Raw genomic sequence first — 19,577 nt, 5'->3', positions numbered from 1 at the left:
CCCATGGCAACCTCCTGCCGCACCTGCCACCACCCCCTCAACTCCCCACCCCCCACCCGGCGCATCCAACGCCCCTGCCCGCGATGCCTCGGCGCGCGGCGCGTCCCCTGCCAACGGTGCCAACGGTGCCAGTACCAGCGATGCCAGTGCCAGCGCTGCCAGGGGCACCAGGGGTGGTGTCTGCTGTTCCGGGCGCGGCCGCCGCCGCCGCGGCCGTGTGGCGCGCGTAACTGTCGGGGCGGGGTCTGTGATTGTGGAGAGTGTGGGGGGAGGGGGGTGGTGGTGGAGGAGGAGTTGTGCCCGGAGAGGCATCATTATAATGTGTATGTGTATCCGAAGGGGTCAAGGGGGGGGAGGGGTGGTGGTGGTGGTGGTGGTGGTGGGTGGAGGGCTTGTTCTTGAGGTTGGGGTTTTGTTTGCTGGCTTTCTGACTTCATTTCTTGATTGATTGATTGGGGTTGGGGGATGTAGGGGGGTTTGGTGATAGGGGTTGGTGATGTGGTGTGGTGGCTTGATAGTGATGTTGCGGGTTGATGTCTTTGCTGGCGAGGCCGTGAAGAGGGAGAGGCCGGAACTCGAGTAATCTGCGGGCAGATGATCATTCTGAGACGGCATACCAAAGCCACGGCATCCAAACTAAACGGTCTAAACCGTGATGTGACATGTCTTGGACTCTTGATGTGCACACGGGAACAACTTAGGTAACAAGCAACATTAAGTCTCTCATATTGGTTGGTGATTAGCCATTATTCTCCCTCATTCTTCAACGAAAGAACCTCCTCAGAAGTCGAACTTGTGAGACACGCAAAGGTTGGACAGTTGAAGTTGCGGATTCTACCATGTGAGTGACTGTCTGATTGGCCAATATATTAAAACAGTGCCAATGAAGACTACACTGTAGTGTACACACAGTACGACCATGAAATAAAAGTTTGCCGGCCGTAACCTTCCCCACCTTTTTCTTTTCTCTTTTTCTTCTTCAGAAAGTTTACCCCCGGAGACGCAGAATTTAGGCCCGATGTTTCAGAGAACTGGAATTCCAGGACTTTGTGTGTACATCGGGTTGTATTAACCGGGTAGAGGAATCGGCGTCCCAAGAATTGCTGCTATGCTGGCCCTTTTGGGCTGGCGATGAGTGAGCGATTCCGTTTGGCCTCGACATTTCCAGACTTGTCCGTGATTTGAGTTGCGTGTGATATAACGGGCATTATGCGAGGAGTTCCAATGGTTGTTCGTCCAGCTGTCAGAAGCTTCTTGTTGCACAAACACGGTTCAGCGATCATTTTTGCTCCCCGAGCCGTCTCCAACCGTGCCATGACTGATGTTGAATAACTCACGCCAAAGACTGGTGTTGACCCAAGGCAATCTTGGCCGATACGTGCTAAGCACCACCCAGTCCCCTATCGTGGTTGTTCTTGCCAATCTTTTGTACCCAAAATATTTTACGACTCGACATCAAAAATGCAAAGCATCAGGAAAAAAAATACTTCTAAGCGAGACAAAAACGTCACCTGTAGGATTCGAACCTACGCTCCCGAAGGAACTGCCTCACAGCTAACTGTAAATTAGCAGGGCAGCGCGTTAACCACTCCGCCAAAGTGACTGATGGTATACGTTTTCGTAACCCTTCAAGCCTTTACATATGGCGCACTGGGCTACCTCTTGTTATTTGCCAGACACAACACTAGCCCCATCCTCCTAGTAGTGAAAAGACATTGCTGCAATGTGTTTAGTTGATCTAGATACCTACCAGTTTAAGACCTTGCAGAGAGCTCTTCCACATATGGTGTGATTTGTGGCGTCCCGCTTGCCAGGAAAAAAGGGAGCCATGGCTTGACAGGGCCGGCAGCAATGTGGGCAAGTGCGATTGGACCGAGGCCTTTCTGCGCCTTGTTTTCTGACCCAACCACAGAATATTTTCTCTGATGGCAGCCCCCGGCTTTTCGAATGCTGCGCATCAGCATCAGCTCCTTCCCCAGGCCGCCAGTGTCTCGCATTTGCCCTCTTCAACCTAGTAAGGGGCTCTTTGCATGAACTTCCCGGTTGACACGCCCGCCAGGACGCACCAAATGTTCACACCCCGTTCCAAATCCTAATGTGGATGGATGTCCTGGGCTGCTCACACGACACTGCCAGGAACAAAGTTTTTATCAGAAAGTATGGTTTAAAACGATGCCTCGTTGTTTATGACATTGCCTATGACACATTTGCCTGCCGTTTCTAAAATGTCGATATCAAGTGTTGCTAGCCATTATTATCCACGTTGTATACACACCATTTACTATTCTTGAGATGGACTCTCAACTGCTTGTATCCCGCAGCCAAGATGTCTGCACACGAAGCCCCCATGTAAGTCGGAATCCGACGCTGCTCTGGCGGGTACCACCCCGTTATTCTCGAAACGTCAGTGGCTGGAATGGAAGACACGCCTCGGCAAACTGCTGGACGCTGAGGTTGCGACCCGCATGCGGCCTGCATCAAGATCTGCGCTTCGCTGTTCTCGGGGCTGGGCCCGGGCCAGCTGAAGATGACTGGGTCTGACTTTGCCAGCTATGTTGCGCCCAAACGCGCCCCAATTCGACGCCCAATAGCTCCTGGTGCCATTCTTCCAGAACAGACCACTGGCGATCCGTTTGAGCCGGGTAGCCTGACTTCATATGTCTCAGTACCCCTCCGTGGCCATCTCGTTCATCGAGGCCCGCTTACAGACTTATACATCCCATCCGTCCCACCCCGCTCAAACTTTTCTCACCACACCTCAAATTCATGCCCTGGTACCTGTACGACAATGCTGAACCCGGCTGACCCCTATCCCAGGAAGAAGGTTGCCGTTGTCGGCAGTGGCTGCGCTGGAATCGCGGCCCTGTGGGCGCTGAACCGCAGCCCTCATGATGTCTACATGTACGAGGCCAGTGGGCGCCTTGGCGGGCACGCTCAAACGGTAGAGTTCACCAATGGGAAGTACAAGACGATGGTCGACACTGGCTTCATCGTCATGAACTCAGAGACGTACCGTAAGTAACCTAATCCAGTCCGTCATGACCTGTGCTGACCCCTGGGCAGCGAACTTTCTCAATTTCCTCAAGAGGATTGGCGTCAAGACAGACCCCACCGAGATGAGCTTCTCGGTGTCGAGGGACCAAGGCCGCTTCGAGTGGGCAGGCTCGAGCTTCGATACCCTATTCTGCCAGCGCGGGAACCTCTTCTCGCCGAGAATGTGGCGCATGCTCTTCGATATCTTCCGGTTCAACCAGTTTGCCGTGGATATTCTGAAGGCGAAGGAGCCAACCGAGGAGACGATCGGGGAGTACCTGGACCGAGAAGGCTATTCGAATGCGTTCCGTGACAACTATCTCATCCCCATGGCGGCCGCCGCTTGGAACACGAGCCCAGACAAGTTTGCCCTCGACTTCCCGGCGGTGACGCTAGTCCGTTTCTTGTGAGTAGCCCACGGCATAGGGTGTTTGATAACGCTGACAACCTGTAGGTGGAACCATCATCTTCTCTCAACCTTTGCCGCCCGGCCCGAGTGGCGGACCATTTCCACGGGGTCCAAGACGTACATCGACAAGGTCTTCCAGGGCTTCCCGCCGAATCACCTGCGACTCAACACGACTGTGACAGCACTCACCAACGAGGCCGACGGGCGTGTGCGCCTGCATACCCAGGACGGCAATTCCGAGGTGTTCGACCACGTCATCTTGGCAACCCATGGCGACCAGGCGTACTCGATCATCCGCAACTCGGCAACTGAGGAGGAGAGGTCCATTTTGAAGACCTTCCGCACCTCGCCAAACGTGGCGGTTCTGCACTCGGACACCTCCCTGATGCCCAGGTCAAAAACCGCCTGGTCGAGCTGGAACTACATGACCAAGTCGGCGTCGCCCAACGGCAAGGGCAACATCAACCAAGTGTCCCTGACATACAACATGAACGCCCTGCAGCACATCCCGCGCGACGCATTCGGCAACGTCCTGGTGACGCTCAACCCTCTCCACGAGCCAGACCCGAAGACGGTCCAGGGGTGGTTCAGCTACCGTCACGGCGTCTACAACGCCGAGACCATCCGCGCTCAGCAGCAGCTCGACTCGATCCAAAACACGCGGGGCATCAGCTACGCCGGCGCGTGGACCAAGTACGGGTTCCACGAAGACGGCTTCAGCAGCGGGCTGCGCGTGGCGGTGGAGCACCTCGGGGCGACCATCCCGTTCGAGTTCAAGGACTCGACTTGCAGCCGCGGGGAGAAGCCTAGGCTGTCCCTTCTGGACTATCTTTTTAGGTTGCTGATTGCGCTTATTCAGATGTTTATCATTGAGATTTTGGATGGGCTGTTGAACATGGCCAGCAGAGCGACGACGACTCGGAGGTTGGCATCCAGGGTCAGTGGCCCAGGGGGTATCAACGGCCGGTTGCATGAGAAGGAGCATTAGGTTGTGTTGGATGGATGGATTGGACAGGATTTTGGATTTCCCCAAATATATGTAGCGACACCACTTCACACGAGATTTATGAATGAATGACATATACCCCTTTTTGCAACCTTGAACCCCTTCTCAGTGACGGCCTGGGTATAAGCCAAGCCCCACCAGCCGGCAACACCCGCCAAGATTTCCAATTCCCCTCCAAAGCTCCAACCTTAAACTCCGTCCCAGATCGGATGATCGTTTCCCAAGAAAACATACCCACCTCCACCCCACAGGGAACTCACTCCCTCCTCTCCCTCCGAGCTCACAGCCCAACCCCGAAAATGAATCCAATACCGCGCTTCGCCCAGCGCGTGGTCGCCGAGGCCTCGTCCAGCTGGTCCTGCCTCTTTTGCCGCCGCGCCGGCGCCCAATGGCAGCAGCCATCAGTAGCAGCTGCGGCTAGATCCGGCTCGAACCGTTTCTTTTCCCGGAGCTTTCCCAGACGTCAACAGCAGCAGCAACATGGGCAGTCGCAACAACAGAGGAGGATACCGGATGGGGCGGCGCCGGGGATGGATAAGATGAGCGAGGTTTATAAGAGGCGGAATCGGTCGACTGCGTAGGGACTTTTTCTTTCCCTTTTTTGTCTGGGGTTGGTGGGTGGTGGACTGGCTCTATGGCGATGGCGGCGGTGGTGTCGTATGGGAGTGTTGTTGACCGGTGTGTTTCCGTCGCAGGTACTACACCCTCAGCGTCATCCTAGGGACGGTCGCGCTGTCATATGGCTCGGTACCCATGTACAAGATGGTCTGTCCCCCCCCCTCCCCCCTCTCCCTCCCCCACCACCCCAGCCACTAACCCCCCACACCCGCCAACAGATCTGCCAAACGACCGGCTACGGCGGACAACCGGTACGAGCTCACGGCACAGCCAACAGCGGCGACGGGTCCCCCGAAGACCTGGCCTCGCGCCTCGAGCCCGTGACCGACGCGCGACGGATCCGCGTGACATTCTCGTCGTCCGTCTCCGACGTGCTGCCGTGGAAGTTCACCCCCCAACAGCGCGAGGTGCGCGTGCTGCCCGGCGAGACGGCGCTCGCCTTCTACACGGCGACGAATAATTCCGATAAGGATATTATTGGGGTGGCGACGTACTCGGTCACGCCGGCGCAGACGGCGCCGTATTTCAGCAAGATCCAGTGCTTTTGCTTTGAGGAGCAGCGGTTGGCGGCCGGGGAGACGGTGGATATGCCGGTGTTTTTTTATTTGGATCCGGATTTGTTGAGGGATTTGAATATGCGCAATGTGCATACCGTGACGCTGAATTATACCTTCTTTAGTAAGTTTCTCTTTCTGCTTGGGCCATCCCATCATTGAACGAGAGTTGGCGGTTGCTGACTGTCAACAGAGGCGAGGTACGACGATAAGGGCAGGTTTCAGGGCGCGCCGGGGTTTTGAGGAGTTAGCGAAGGCGGCGCTCAAGGGTGGCAATTGGGTGAGATACAGTGTATGATGACATGTACTACATAAAATGGTCTGGATAGACGGCAAAGGTCGGCTGAAAAGGCTCGCCATGGTTGGCAAATAGAGATTATACCCCCCTCTCCGGCACCCACCGGGTATCTTACTCAATCCGATTGCCCGGTCTTGCAGGACAAATCTTTCATGGGATATCGAGTCATGTTTACAATATCATACAGTCATGGTACAGCCAGTCTATCCAAAAAACAAGGCACCCATCCCCCTCATGCCCACTCCTCCCTTGCCCCCGCCGCATCCCTCGCCCTCCTCTCCCTCTTCTCCCTCTTCTTCGCCCCCTTCATACTCTTCCTCGGCCGCGCCCTAGTATCCCGCCTCGGCTTATTCAGCATCCACGCATTCATCGGCGGTCTCCACCCCACAAACGCCCCCTCCGGACTATACACATCAATGACCGGCCACCGCGCCTCCACCCCCCTCTCCTCCTCCTCCCTCGACCGCCTCTTCTCCACATTCACCGGCTCCGGCCGCAGATCCAGCGTCTGCATATTCCCATCCCCCCACCCCCCCTCACCACCACCACCACCACCACCACCGGGAAACAGCTGCCGCGTGCGCACCTGCGCCACCACCTCCACCCACCCGCACCCCTCCACCAGGATATCCAGCCCCAGCACGCGGTACGGCAGCTGATCCACCTTCAGCCCGACGGCCTCCTTGCGCGTGAGGGGACCGGTGCGGGCCTTCGTAACATCATAACGCAGCTGAAACGCACCGGCATGGCGGATCTTGGCGCCCGTGCCCGGCAGGGCGATGTTGTCGACGTGGGGCGCGTCGGGGGCCTGGGTCTGCACGGCGACGGCCTTGTCGGTGGCGGTGGTGTGGGCGTCGAGCGGGGTGAAGGCGTACGCGAGGAAGACGAGCTCGTCGTCGCCCTCGGCGGCCGTGTTGCGTGGTGTGAGGCGGAGGAAGCCGCCGAGGAGGAGGGACTGGCCGGGTTTGAGCACTTGTTGCTCCGGGAGGACCCGCGCTTTCATGATGAGGGAGGGGCGGTGGGAGGGTGTGATGTGGTATTCGAGGTCGCTTCGCGCGAGACCGGGGAGGTCGATCAGTTCGCCGCGGCCGGAGCCGAAGGGTACGCGGATTGGTGAGGCTGTTGTGCCTGGGAGGGGGGAGACGACGGGCATGGGGGGGTAGTTGGTCTCGGGCTGGGAGGGCGGGAGGAGGGAGTCCTCGGAGATGGCGTAGGTTGGGTGGGGGTTGGCATCCTCAGGGGGATCGGTTTCGACCGTGGTCTCGGTGTTTGCTTCGGATGCTTCTGGGGTTGGGTCTGACGTGGGTTGTGGCTCTGTTTTCGGGTAGACGTTGACCGAGATTTGGTGCTTGGGAGCTTCCCAATCCATCCTGCCCTTGGGGAAGACGGCTTCAAAGAGCTGGCTTTTCCCCACGTTGGCTTTGCCCACCATCCACCCGGCACCCCCGCGTTTCCAGATCTCTTCCTTGAGGTCCTTGGTCCACCAACCCCTTTTCGCGCTGACGCAGTGGACATTCCCAAGTCTGACACGCCCGCCGACCCTGCCGAGTGCCTCCCGCAACGTTTCCTTAAGATATGGCATCAACGAGTCCACCTGAGCCTTCTGGGGCGCCAAGAGGTCGGACCTGCTGATGATAAAGCTCATCTCGATCCGCCTCCCATGTTGGTACTTGACTGATTTTGAGCGGCGGTTCTGGGTACGCAAAGTGACATCCAACAGACCGTGGAGCTTTGAGAGCAGGGACATTGGGAAGTCGGCAGCGTCTAGGACGTGGTACACGTGGTTGTGCTTGTACGGCGACTCGTCGATAGTGTCGCGCAGGGATTCGATACTGGGGTGGTAGATCGAGTTGCCGGAGGCGTGATGGATCAAGGTGTGGCAACGGTCGCAAAGGGGGGGTTTGTCTACCGCCGGCGCGGCTTTGACCACGGGTTCGCGCTCCGGCAATAGCGCCTTGAGGTTGATGCCCTGCCTTTCTAGGGCTTCGACATCAACCGACTGCAGCGCTTGCTGTACGATCTGGTCGGCTTCTTGGGGTTTCTCCTCAGCCGTCTCCTCCACCAAACCTAGATACCGCTTGACTGCCTTGCGTGATACATCGTAGTAACCGGCCTCGTTGGGGACCGTGGTTTGCGACAAGGCGCCGCACCCGTGGCATTGTACAGGTAGTGTCTTGGTGGGTTGGTTGTTCAAAGAAAGCGGTTCTACGTTGACGGATGCGATGGTTTCCGTATGCAATCGTCGTACTCGGACGGGGCTCGTGTTTGCTCGGTATGGCCGGCGGAGTGTCGCGTGCTCAGTGGAAAGTGACCGAAATGCAGGGCAAAGATACAGCGGCACCTCTGATGGCGCAGCTCTGCGCTCAATGTTGAAGACCCTTCCCAGCCATCTTGAGGGTAGGGCACGTCCCGACGCCATGACGGATGAATGTTTTTGGGAGTAGACCGACTTGTCGACTTATCGACTGGTCGGCTTATTGAGTTGCCCGCACTGCACTGCACAAGGTTCCTCGGGGCGGCTTGTGAGTTCAAGCTCGAGGGTCTTTCATCGAAATTCTTGGGCTGTCGAAACTTCTAGCAGGGGTCGCGGCAGGCACAGAGAATGGTGCCCCACCTCGAATTCACAAATTGACCCATGTCCATGTCTCCAAATCGGAGGAGTGACAGCCCCGGCAGGCAACGAAAGCGGTGAATCAGAGGTTCCAGAAGTTCGGCCCAAAAATTTACGGGGGTCCTAAGCAGCGGCTCCGTCCACCTCGGCGCGTGATACCGAAACGTCCACATCCACCTAGTTTGTTCGTCTTGAGCTCGCCGGCTCACAGTATTTCAAGATGGTGGGTGTCCTCCGCCGTGCGAACCGTCTGACAGAAGTAAGTTATTTTATACTGTCCCAGTTTGCGACCAATTGGCTAACTTGGTGTCGTAGAAGGTAGAATAAACTCCGCACCTCCCCGTTCACCTCACCTCCGACCCCGCCAACCGACGGTACTGACCCCTCCCAGCTCGTCTGGATAAGGAATGGGCCCGGAGCGGCGATCCTCCCGCAGGATGTGACACGGATACACATGGACTTTGCTCATAAGTTCAACGGGGGGCACGTAGGGCCGAGGTACGAAGGACCCGACCATGCTGCCGTGCACCTCACCCACCGAGGCTCACACGTCGAACTAGGAAAGTCTGGCGTCACAACATGCCGCGGTTGAAGTACTGGAACCCGACTATACCCATGGTTGTCAACCGCTCCCACAATCAGGACGGCCCCGCCACGCTGTCAATTTACTTCCGTGAACCGGGCGCAACACTCGCCTCGGATTCCCCGATGCCTAGCTCGTCGGCCGACGGCTTCTCTAAAGCGCCCGCGCCGGCCGCCGGTGAGCGCGTGCTCACAATCGATATGAAGGACCGGCGGTCCGAGGCCATCTTCAAGGAGTTTATGGATAAGAGCGGTGCTGTGCCAATCAAGACCTCGCCGCAGGATGAGGCTCTCATACGCGAGATCGAGGACAGGAAGGCGATAGGTACCATCGATCGAGAGCGGGTCAGGAAGCAGAACGAGGCGGCAAAGAGGGAGAAGCAAATGATTGCGCAGGCCCATTCCGAGGCGGCTGCTATCAAGGCGGCTCTCTAGGGGCCTGGCCGGGTCGGTGTGAGGAATATACGCTAGAGGATAAAAGCGTTCTTGGTGTATATCAGTTGTACAATACCCCGAGTCAATGAGAAAGATTTGTGGCTCTTGCAAGGCCCTGACAGGAATCTGTGCTGTTGTCGTCGATATAGTTGGGCAATGCTTGGAGTAGTGAAACAAGTCCAATCCCGCTTAAAGCATGTCCCTTTTCTTGGGGGTGCTCTCATCCCGTTTTTATCGTATAACACACTCCCTCGGTTTGGTAAATACTCACCCCTCACATCGTATCTCCTCTCTCAGAACATGGACGGGATACATCCCTGGGGAGTCAGGTTCAACGTCGAAGCTGATATACGCACATTCATATTGCGAACGCCGATTTGCGAAACCGAATACAGAATTCGGAAATGCAATGTGACGAAGTGGGAAGTTAAACAAAACTGCTGATAACTATTGAGTGAAAACATTGGCTTTGCTCTCATCTCGATAAGAACCTTGAGCGTAATATACTCCTTTAATCAAATCTTCGAAAATAGAAACCCGCCATGTGCAATGGAACGTTGTCAGACGAAGTGGCACCCCCATGGGCAGAAAAGACTGGACTCGAAATGCGGAAAGCCCAACTCCCAATTGTCCTATAGTTTATAGAAATAAAGCAAAACCTCAGGCGGTAACTTTAGAAAGACCCCTTTCTCCCACTGCTTTTACCTTTACCCAATTCCTTTTGCGTGAACTTTTTACTCTATTTCCGTCCCTTAGAGTACGACCTTTTTTGGCTAGAGGTTGTGGCTTGACGATCCGTAGCCTTTTGACAGGGGCGGGCTGTTTCCAAATGGATCTGGGCTGAGAGAGAGACAGGGATGGGAATGCCAAGTCCGAGCGGGAAGGCTCCCTAACGGGCGAAAAAGGCCACGAAGTTACATGCATCGTATCCCCTTTTTTCTCAGCTCAGCTCTTGCAAGCTCGACTCGACAGCGAGGAGGCAGCGATTTTAATTCTTCACCTTTCATCCTTTCATCTTTTCATCGTGTTTCCTTGAATTTTAGGGGACACAAGTCGGTTGGGCTGCGAATCTACCGTTGGTAGCTTCGCTCGCAGCGGCTTTTACCGTTTTGACTTCGATTGCTTCGACACGCTCGTTTTAACCCCGTTTTATTATCCACAGCGCATATCAAGACCGCGGCCCGTCGCGACCCCTGAGACGCAACAACTCAATTCGTCCCGATCTGCGCAAAACAACGAAGAAGGACAGCACCAACACCAAACACCATGGCTTCTGGATCCGACAGGGCCGCTGTCGTCTCCGGCGCCGACCTTGGCGATGCGGCTAGGAGACGCAATATCCCGGGCACGCCGCAGCAGGTTGGCGTTCCGCCGGCCCAGCCTGTTGATGACAAGAAGAAGGCCAAGAAGCAGCCATCATTCCTTGAGGTCCTTGATCAGTGGGAATGGGTCATTGCCCCGATTGTCTTCACTGCCCTCGCCTTCTTTACCCGCCTCTACAAGATTGGCCTCTCTCCCATTGTTACGTGGGACGAAGCTCAGTGAGTTGACCATCCTCCATTCCTCCGTGCAAACCCTCGCTAATCTTTTCTCCAACAGTTTCGGAAAGTTCGGTAGCCATTATTTGAAGCGCGAATTCTACTTCGACGTCCATGCAAGTTCTCCTCCACGCAGAACGCTCCAAGCCTCGACTAACCCGAAGCCAGCCCCCTGCCGGTAAGCTTCTCGTCGGCCTCAGCGGATACCTCGCCGGTTACAATGGATCCTTTGAGTTCAAGTCGGGTGAGACCTACCCGCCTGAGATCAACTACACCTTTATGCGCCAGTTCAACGCCTTCTGGGGCGCCATCTGTGTGCCGATGGCCTACTGGACCGCCAAAGAGCTCAACCTCAGGCGTGCTGCCGTCTGGCTTGTCACTCTTATGGTCCTCTGCGAAAACTCGTACACCACCATCAGCCGCTTTATCCTTCTCGACTCGATGCTGCTTTTCGGCACTGTTGCGACCACCCTCTGCTGGGCCAAGTTCCACGGCCAGCGCAAGAACAGCTTCGACCCCGAGTGGTTTTTCTGGCTGTTCATGACTGGCTTAAGCATTGGCTTTGTCACCAGCATCAAGCTGGTGGGCCTCTTCGTCACCGCTCTTGTTGGCCTGTACACCATCGAGGACCTGTGGAACAAGTTTGGAGATACCAAGATGCCTGTGGTAGGTGAAACCTGCGTAACTCCTGCCGAGACGTCAAGACTAATCCAGTACAGACCGAATTGGCTGCTCACGTTGCTGCCCGCGTCGTCGGCCTCATTATCCTGCCGCTGCTCGTCTATCTGCTTAGTTTCGCCATCCACTTCGCCGTGCTTACTAACAGCGGACCCGGCGACGCTCAGATGTCCTCACTTTTCCAGGCCAATCTCCGGGGCACCGAGGTCGGCAGGGACAGCCCGTTGGAGGTTGCTTACGGCTCGCTGGTTACCATTAAGAACATGGGCTACGGCGGCGGTCTTCTCCACTCCCACGTCCAGACGTACCCCGAAGGCTCCGGCCAGCAGCAAGTGACCTGCTATCACCACAAAGATGCCAACAACAACTGGTTCTTCTACCCCAACCGCGGTGACACCCCCTATGACGCCGAGGCTGACCCTCGTTTCATCGCTGATGGCGAGGTTGTCCGTCTGCTCCATGCCCAAACCGGCCGCAACCTGCACTCGCACCAGATCGCTGCGCCTATCACCAAGTCTCAATGGGAGGTTTCGTCCTATGGTAACGCCACCATCGGCGACGCGAAGGACCACTGGAAGATTGAGGTCGTCAGCGACGCCGCGTCTTGGGATCGGAGCAAGGTCCGCACTCTCACCACCGGGTTCCGCCTAAAGCATGAGGTTATGGGCTGCTATCTCCGCGCCGGCAACACCAACCTGCCCCAGTGGGGTTTCAAGCAAATCGAGGTTACCTGCACCAAGGAGAACAACCCGCGCGACACCTACACGCACTGGAACATTGAATCGCACGTCAACGAGAAGCGTAAGCACTGATCTTGAGAGCGGCTTGGCGAGTGATACTAACGGTGACCAGTGCCTCCTGGTGACCCTGGCCAGTACAAGTCCCCCTTCCTGAAGGACTTCATCCATCTCGTAAGCCTCCCCGCGTCAGCCATTCCCCTGTAACATTTGCTAACAACATTAGAACGTTGCCATGATGACCTCCAACAACGCCCTCGTTCCCGACCCTGACAAGCAAGACGACTTGGCCTCGCAATGGTGGCAGTGGCCGATCCTGCACGTCGGCCTGCGCATGTGCGGCTGGGACGACAAGATCGTCAAGTACTTCCTTCTCGGAAACCCCCTCGTCTACTGGGGCTCGACTGCCGGCCTCGGCATCTTCGCCCTGCTCGTTGTCTGGTACACGCTGCGCTGGCAGCGCGGCTACCGCGAGCTCTCGCAGCCCGAGATCGACCTGATCCACTACGCCGGCCTGTACCCGGTCATCGGCTGGTTCCTGCACTACCTGCCCTTCGTCATCATGGCCCGCGTTACCTACGTCCACCACTACTACCCGGCGCTGTACTTTGCCATCCTCACCTTTGGCTTCTTGACCGACTGGTTCCTCCGGAACTGCAAGGCCGCCGTGCAGTGGGGTGTGTACGCCCTGCTCGACGCGACGGTCATCGGCCTGTACGTCTACTTCATCCCCATCTGCTGGGGTATGACCGGATCGAACAAGCAGTACGGCTACATGAAGTGGTTCGACACCTGGCGGATGTCGGATGTTTGAGCGGGTCAAAATACACAGGAATTGAGAGCGAAAGAAAAAGGAGAGGTGAAGGGATAAGAAGGGTCGGGAAATCTAATGTCATTTGTCATTTGCTATCTAGAGTGGGGAGAAGCGAAACGGAATTCCGACAGCATGATTGAATCGACTATGCCATCTCGTCTCTCGTCAGTGTTTCCTCGACGATTTACAGCACTGGCTGGGCTGGGCTGGGCGGTGGTGGTCGACTGGGAAAGAACATCCAAGCGCAACCAATGCATTACATGGAGGGACAGGTACGGCGGCAAAGGGGGGGATGGAGCGACATGCTGCGCGACTTGCTGTGCGGGAGCAAACAGGCCCAGGGCCGCACCACACTCTAATACGTCCGTCTACTCAACTCTTGGGCTTGGTCTCTCTCTTTTGTTAGATGGGGTTTGCTAGATCCAACATGAGGTGTTATGTCTCTCTAATTTAGAACGAACTACTCCGTGATGATGCTACAACAGATACCACCTATGCCTGAAGAAAGTGAGTCACTAGCCTCCTTGTGTGCTTTTCCTATGCTTACTAGTCTCACTCCCTCGCTGGTATGTCCGTAGATGTGTTTGTTTCTTTCAAATCCAGCGGTATTTCTCGCCCGCTCCCTAGGTACTTATCATTACTATTAATACAATGCAAACCCCCGACCGGCCCTCCTCCCAGCTTCTAGCTTCCACGCTAGATACCTTTCCACCCATCCATCCATACTCACTCATGATACACCTAATACATCAACCCATTCAACAACACCCACCCCCCAACCCCTTCCCGGCATCACCCGTCAGCCGGACCGCCTTGGCCGCGGCCGCGGACCCGGCGCCGCCCGCGCTCGGGCCCTTGACGCCGGAGCGCCGGTCGTTCAGGTCGTACTTGCCCGCCTGGATGTTCTGGAAGATGCGCTCCGCCACCCGCATGAAGGCCATCTCGACGTTGGCGCCGCTCTTGGCGCTCGTCTCCACGTACTCGAGCACCCCGTTGCGCCGCGCCCACTCCTCCGCCTCCTGCCGTGTTACCTCGCGCTTGTTGTTTCCTTTTGCTGTCGGGGCTGAGGCTGATGTGCTGCCCGCGGGCGGTGTTGTGTTTGAGGCGGTGGCGCTGTTGTTGTTGTCGGCGTCGTTGTCGTCGGGGGCGTCGGGGGAGGCGAGGTCGGCTTTGTTACCGACGAGCACCACGACGATGTCCGGCTCGGCGATCTGGCGCAGGTCGTTGAGCCAGTCGGTGACGTGCTGGAAGGTGGCGCGGCGGGTGAGGTCGAAGACGAGCAGCGCGCCCGACGCCCCGCGGAAGTACGACCGCGTCACTGACTTGTATGTCTCTTGCCCTGCTGTGTCCCAGAGCGAGAGCTTCATGTGCTTTTGCGGCTGTGGCGGCTGCTGCTTGGCCTGCTTCTCGACGGGGATGGTTGGTGGTGGGGGGAGGCCCCCTGCTTCGCTTGTGTTGGTTTTTGTTGTTGTGTCATCGCCGTTGTTATTGCCGTCTGGTGAGGGAGGTGAACGGGAGGAGGCCGCGGCTGTGAGAGTGCTGGAGTAGGGCGGCCCGACCGGCACGATGCGCGAGCCGAATTCTACGCCGATTGTTACATCATGATGCGGGACGAAGCGCCCCTCGCAGAGACGGATCGTCAAGGAGGATTTGCCACAGCCTGAATCGCCGATGCAGACTAGCTTTGCGATGTAGTCCCACGGAGCGGAGGACATGGAGATGGAGGTAAGAGGGCCGTGCGGTTGACGGCGGGGTTGGAAGCGGGGAATTGGTCGGCGATGAGCGCTGCCTTGGCCGGCTCTGACGAGTCAGATGCCTAATTGACGAGGGAGTTGAGTGTACAGGCTATCCGTGGTATTGTGAGCTAGCTTTGTCGTCGTAGGCTGGCGTTTGATGGCGTTTGCGTGCTTTCCCAGGCTTGTGCTCCGTAATTCAGGACAATGACGAGGGTTCTTGTTCCGCTGAAACCCGTTGAAGCTCGGGAAAGGTCCTGTTCAACCGAGGACGTGAAGATGGCAGTATCAGCAATCGAAAGATAGGGGCAGATTGAAGGTTGATTATCAACAAGAAGAGAATCACAAGTTTTCGGGCAGCCTCCAGAAGTTACACTTAGGCTGAGGCGGTCGTTGAGTTGCAGCGCAGCTACAGGAGCTCCATCCAGCCAATCCATGGTGGACACCAGCGGCTAGGCTCCGATGTTCCACCAAGCAACGATCAGCAGGCCTGGATCGGCAGCTGACAGGTCGGCTATCAGTGACGCAACTGCCCGATAACGACCCTTGCCCGGCGCCGGCATTAGTGTACCTTAGTAAAGCGGCCCGGGAATGCGAGCTGCATCATGGGGCTCACTCCAGTCTTTGTAAGAACTACTCTAGGTACTTAACAAAGAAATATAGGAGCTAGACTGTTAGACGAGATGATGTAGTGTAGTTTCCATTTCTTTTGTCCCAGGCTTTTGTCGCCTGAAAGCGAAAATCCAGATGAAGTTCTTCGGTTCATTCGGGTATGTGCGAGACAATTACCAAGCTAGTTATGCATCAATCAGCGTTTCCCCAGACGCAGCACTTCTCTAGCTGCATATCCACAAGGGTGTTTCGCCCACATCGGAATTGGTCAGTGGGCCCCCAGCCTGGTCACCGACTCTAGTCACACCCCAGTGGTTGCTTCCGCCTCGTGAGCAAACCCCCAGCCAGTGGCTGCCTGTGCTCATTCTCGCCCTGTAAATGCTTTTTTCCATCTTCAACAAAAGAACTTGGTCTGGAGTCATGAACCTATTGGCTTCAAAGGGATATATTGAATATACCACCATTTTCTTCGCGGCAGTTTTGCGGGAGAGAAGCATTCCCTGAGGCGCTGACACCCAAACCGATCATCATTACATCGGCGGCCCAACATATTGGCCAACACCACGCGACCCGACCCATCACCCCGCAAACCCCTTCCCCCAAGTCCGGCGCCCCCCCGCCGAGTCTCCGCACTACTGAGCTTTCGCCAACTTGAAGACTGTTTGTGGAACTCAGCGCTCTCGCCGCGGGGGTGACGGGAATACGCAAACATGTTTTCCGAATGTAAGTCCGCGCCCGTGTTTCGCACACCCGTACGTCGCTAATTCGCCACGCGAAGACGCCTCCAAGTTCCTCGCGCAATCACAGTCACGACTGTCTAACTTCGCCGGGACGGATAACGGGGACAGAGCGGCTCGGCCGACCGACTGGCAAAGTCGAGGGTCGCAGCTAGGAGGGCGGGCTTTCTTGGGGAGGGGCGGTGGGAATCCTTACAATCCCAGCGGCTCACGGTTTGGCAACCTAGCCACCTTTGGCTCACGCTACGCTACCAATGACGCCCCGTTATTTCAGGCCACCCTTGAGCACGACGACGATGATGAGGAGGAGGCAGCGGATCTGTTTGCGCTTCAACGGTCGCGGCGCGTCTTTGCCGCGAGCCGACTCGAGGAAAGCGCCGAGACAGACAATGACGAAGGCCGTGCCTCGGTAGAGCGGAGCCACGATGGCGAGAGTTCAACGCTAGGGGAACGGCTTCTGGGTATCAAGAGCAGCTGGAGTGGCAGAAAGGGCCATTCCCGTCGGATACCGGGAGAAAGCATGGGCGAAGGTAGCAAGAGGAGTCATCGACGAACGTCGGGGGGGAGTGACGAAGACAGGGGGATGGAGGATGTCGCCCTCCAATCTACCATCGCCGGCAGCGAACCGCCCGAAGATCTCCTTGTAGAAACTACAGGAGATAACGACCCGCCAGCGTTCCAGAAGTTCCAGTCTACAACTGCGCCAACACGCATGCAGAGGGGGGACTCGGCGGCCGATTCGGAACTTGGTCTCTCAGTGGACACAAATCTGAACGGCGAGCCGGCCTCGCCGATTATCGAGGGCGAAATCTTTAAGCACGACGCCTTCTTCGCTTGGCTCTATTTGATTGCCCAGGCGTCCTTGTTCTCGACTTTCGTGTTGGTCATGCTGCACACGGACCGTGGGGACGGGCCGCTAGGGGATACCATCTACACTACCTTGCGGGCCTCCTTCCACCTGCTGGCTGTTGATACTCTAGTATCCATTATCGTCTCCCTCGTCTGGCTTGCGGCGTTGCGATCGTTCGTCAAACCTTTAGTGGCTCTCATCATGATTGCGGTACCGGTGGTCTTGATATCTTTCTCGCTATATCCTTTCATCTCCAGCTACCAGTCGACCGATGGCAGCACTCGCCTCCAGGATACCGTCATGCGGTGGGCGGCTAGCGTCCCCGCCATCTCTGCGGTGGTTTGGATCTATCTGGTGTACAAGGGACGGCACGCGATTCAATCGGCGGTTGGCATTCTTGAGTTTTCGAGCCGTATTTTGGCTGCGAACTCGGCCCTCGTCCTGGTTGGCATGGCATGCCTCGCCGTGGTGGTGGTCTGGACCTGGGTGTGGCTGCTCATGTTTACCAGGGTCTTTCTGGGAGGGAGCTTCTCGAGCAGGCTTGCCAAGTTCATCATCAGCACGTCAAGCTGGTGGCTTGGGGTGTACTTTGTTCTCATGTATATTTGGACCTCGTCCATCATCTCGGGTGTGCAGCGGTGCACCACGGCGGCGACGGTATCCCAGTGGTACTTCCACCGTAACGCGGTGCCGGCACCGTCATCCAAGGAAGTCGTCTCGGCCGCCCTAGGCCATGCGTTGACGACTGTCTTCGGGACCATCAGCATGTCGACGGTCTTGGCCCTCGCCATCCGACTTCCCTTGCTGGTACTGCCTCGACGGCTGGCTAACATCCTCAGCATGTTCGTCTTCTCGTTCATCCCGACGTCCATTGCCGCTCTCACCAACCCGCTGACCTTGACCTACGCGGCTATCCACTCACAACCGCTGGCTATATCGGCAAAGGGGCTCAGCCAGATGGACTTTATCGCACCACAGCGGCCGACCACGACACTCACGCCGGCGTCGCTCCCCAAGAACAACAGACACTCCCCACTACTGCCATACCGGCTTGCGAAGCTAATCCTGCACGCGACGCGCTTTATCATGGCCATTGCTCTCGGCTTTGCGGGCTGGGTCATGACCGCCCGGCAGCTGAACATCGACCAGGGGAATGGGCTCGGGATGCGGGGCAGCGCTTATGCGTATGTGGTGGGCCTGGTTGCCAGCTTCATAGGCTGGGGCATCCTCGGCGCGATGGAGGGTATTCTGAGCGGGATTGTCGATGCCGTCGTCATATGCTACGGCAGCGAGAAGCGCATGGCCACAGGCCCTGGCGGGTACTGCATGGAGGCGGCGTATCTTTTCGGGGACCGGAGGATGGAGCGTGGGGGGGATAGTATTTACTGATTCTTTACAGCGTGGCGTTATCACGGTATTCTTATTGGAAATGGATGGAGTTTGAGGTTGGTCTGGGCACCGGTCGGGGGCTACAGCATCCAGGGGACTTGGGAAGACTTACTAGATGAGAGAAAGAGGTGGTGGGTGGTGCATAGGACTGAAGTACCTAGTATCATTAACGGTACCTGAATAGGCTGCATAGGTATCTTTCTGCGAATTAGAATTGGATTGGACATTCCCATAGTGTGGCAGTCATAGGAAAAAGCGAAAGACATATCAACAAGTAAAGTGGGTGTCGAAAAGTGTTGTTCTGTCTACATCTTAATTACACCCGCACCACCCCCATTCTAATCACCACAACAGGGTTATTCGGTCAACAACTACACCTGGGCTCTACAAAAAGTCTTGAGCTGTTTTACTGCTAAGATGTTGACTACCAAATGGTCTCCGTTGAATCGCTTTCCTATTTGGGCCATCCAAGCTCCGCAGCCTCATCCGGCGTGTCACGGCGGCGAGGGTGGCGGGGTCTCTGCGTTTGTGAGTGCGTATCTTGAAGTCATGCTGTGAACAGGCACAGCCCTGAACAACACGCGTTCCAGGCAGGTGCCACCAACGGGGGCGGAAACATGCATCGAAGGCATTCAGTTTGAACATGACCCCACAACGTGCGTAGTAAGGTCGGGTGGCGCAAACTCCAAGCAGAGGACTCGACAAGAGCCAGGTAAATCCACTTGCCAAGTGAGAGAGAGAGAGCGATTTCAAGCTGTGAAGGAGAATCCCTGCTACCTTCCATCGGACATGCTCCTTCCCGCCCCTTCCAGTCAGGCGGGTGGCTGTGCTGGCTGGCTTCGTAGTTAGGCGATGTTGCCCCTCACTCACATGTCCCTCTTGCCGGCGATGCGTACATAAATGGAATTACTGCTCCGGAACCGCTTTACTCCCAGGTCTACTG

At 56.6% G+C, this 19,577-nt stretch overlaps 7 protein-coding genes and 1 non-coding gene across 8 annotated transcripts; 5 read left to right on the top strand and 3 right to left on the bottom strand.

Annotated features, from left to right (window-relative positions):
• Positions 1 to 1,505: 1,505 nt before the first annotated feature.
• On the bottom strand, positions 1,506 to 1,603 carry F5144DRAFT_t148. The gene has a single exon. It is a non-coding gene; the product is annotated as a tRNA-Ser (tRNA).
• A 1,185-nt stretch (positions 1,604 to 2,788) lies between these two features.
• Positions 2,789 to 4,430, top strand: F5144DRAFT_495483 (uncharacterized protein; the record flags this gene model as incomplete). The annotated part of the gene is made up of 3 exons (XM_066786102.1): positions 2,789 to 3,014; positions 3,064 to 3,439; positions 3,488 to 4,430. 3 exons carry the CDS (start codon positions 2,789 to 2,791, stop codon positions 4,428 to 4,430), a joined length of 1,545 nt encoding a protein of 514 aa, XP_066639616.1.
• Positions 4,431 to 4,747: 317 nt separating this feature from the next.
• On the top strand, positions 4,748 to 5,863 carry F5144DRAFT_496304 (cytochrome c oxidase-like protein; the record flags this gene model as incomplete). Its single annotated transcript, XM_066786143.1, has 4 exons — positions 4,748 to 5,025; positions 5,144 to 5,213; positions 5,285 to 5,744; positions 5,814 to 5,863. The coding sequence occupies 4 exons, from the start codon at positions 4,748 to 4,750 to the stop codon at positions 5,861 to 5,863; spliced, it is 858 nt and encodes a 285-aa protein (XP_066639615.1).
• Positions 5,864 to 6,150: 287 nt separating this feature from the next.
• On the bottom strand, positions 6,151 to 8,506 carry F5144DRAFT_632314 (uncharacterized protein; the record flags this gene model as incomplete). Its single annotated transcript, XM_066792492.1, has 1 exon — positions 6,151 to 8,506. Exon 1 carries the CDS (start codon positions 8,335 to 8,337, stop codon positions 6,151 to 6,153), a length of 2,187 nt encoding a protein of 728 aa, XP_066639614.1. The 5' UTR covers positions 8,338 to 8,506.
• A 94-nt stretch (positions 8,507 to 8,600) lies between these two features.
• On the top strand, positions 8,601 to 9,673 carry F5144DRAFT_581774 (mitochondrial 54S ribosomal protein mL61). The gene is made up of 3 exons (XM_066789449.1): positions 8,601 to 8,788; positions 8,921 to 9,027; positions 9,090 to 9,673. The coding sequence occupies exons 1-3, from the start codon at positions 8,750 to 8,752 to the stop codon at positions 9,544 to 9,546; spliced, it is 603 nt and encodes a 200-aa protein (XP_066639613.1). The 5' UTR covers positions 8,601 to 8,749; the 3' UTR covers positions 9,547 to 9,673.
• Positions 9,674 to 10,464: 791 nt separating this feature from the next.
• On the top strand, positions 10,465 to 13,801 carry F5144DRAFT_538545 (Dolichyl-phosphate-mannose-protein mannosyltransferase-domain-containing protein). The gene is made up of 6 exons (XM_066787102.1): positions 10,465 to 11,087; positions 11,146 to 11,200; positions 11,253 to 11,750; positions 11,804 to 12,563; positions 12,615 to 12,673; positions 12,726 to 13,801. Exons 1-6 carry the CDS (start codon positions 10,813 to 10,815, stop codon positions 13,311 to 13,313), a joined length of 2,235 nt encoding a protein of 744 aa, XP_066639612.1. The 5' UTR covers positions 10,465 to 10,812; the 3' UTR covers positions 13,314 to 13,801.
• Positions 13,802 to 15,489, bottom strand: F5144DRAFT_581766 (P-loop containing nucleoside triphosphate hydrolase protein). Its single transcript, XM_066789448.1, has one exon. The coding sequence runs from the start codon at positions 15,026 to 15,028 to the stop codon at positions 14,072 to 14,074; it is 957 nt and encodes a 318-aa protein (XP_066639611.1). The 5' UTR covers positions 15,029 to 15,489; the 3' UTR covers positions 13,802 to 14,071.
• Positions 15,490 to 16,262: 773 nt separating this feature from the next.
• F5144DRAFT_343696 (uncharacterized protein) lies at positions 16,263 to 18,912 on the top strand. The gene is made up of 2 exons (XM_066784243.1): positions 16,263 to 16,381; positions 16,437 to 18,912. Exons 1-2 carry the CDS (start codon positions 16,369 to 16,371, stop codon positions 18,632 to 18,634), a joined length of 2,211 nt encoding a protein of 736 aa, XP_066639610.1. The 5' UTR covers positions 16,263 to 16,368; the 3' UTR covers positions 18,635 to 18,912.
• Positions 18,913 to 19,577: the final 665 nt, after the last annotated feature.

The sequence above is a fragment of the Chaetomium tenue genome (assembly GCF_020726465.1).
Source record: "Chaetomium tenue strain MPI-SDFR-AT-0079 chromosome Unknown F5144scaffold_6, whole genome shotgun sequence".
Lineage (NCBI taxonomy): Eukaryota > Fungi > Ascomycota > Sordariomycetes > Sordariales > Chaetomiaceae > Chaetomium > Chaetomium tenue.
Note: the sequence above shows the minus strand (reverse complement) of the source record. Positions and strands in the feature narration are given on the sequence as shown.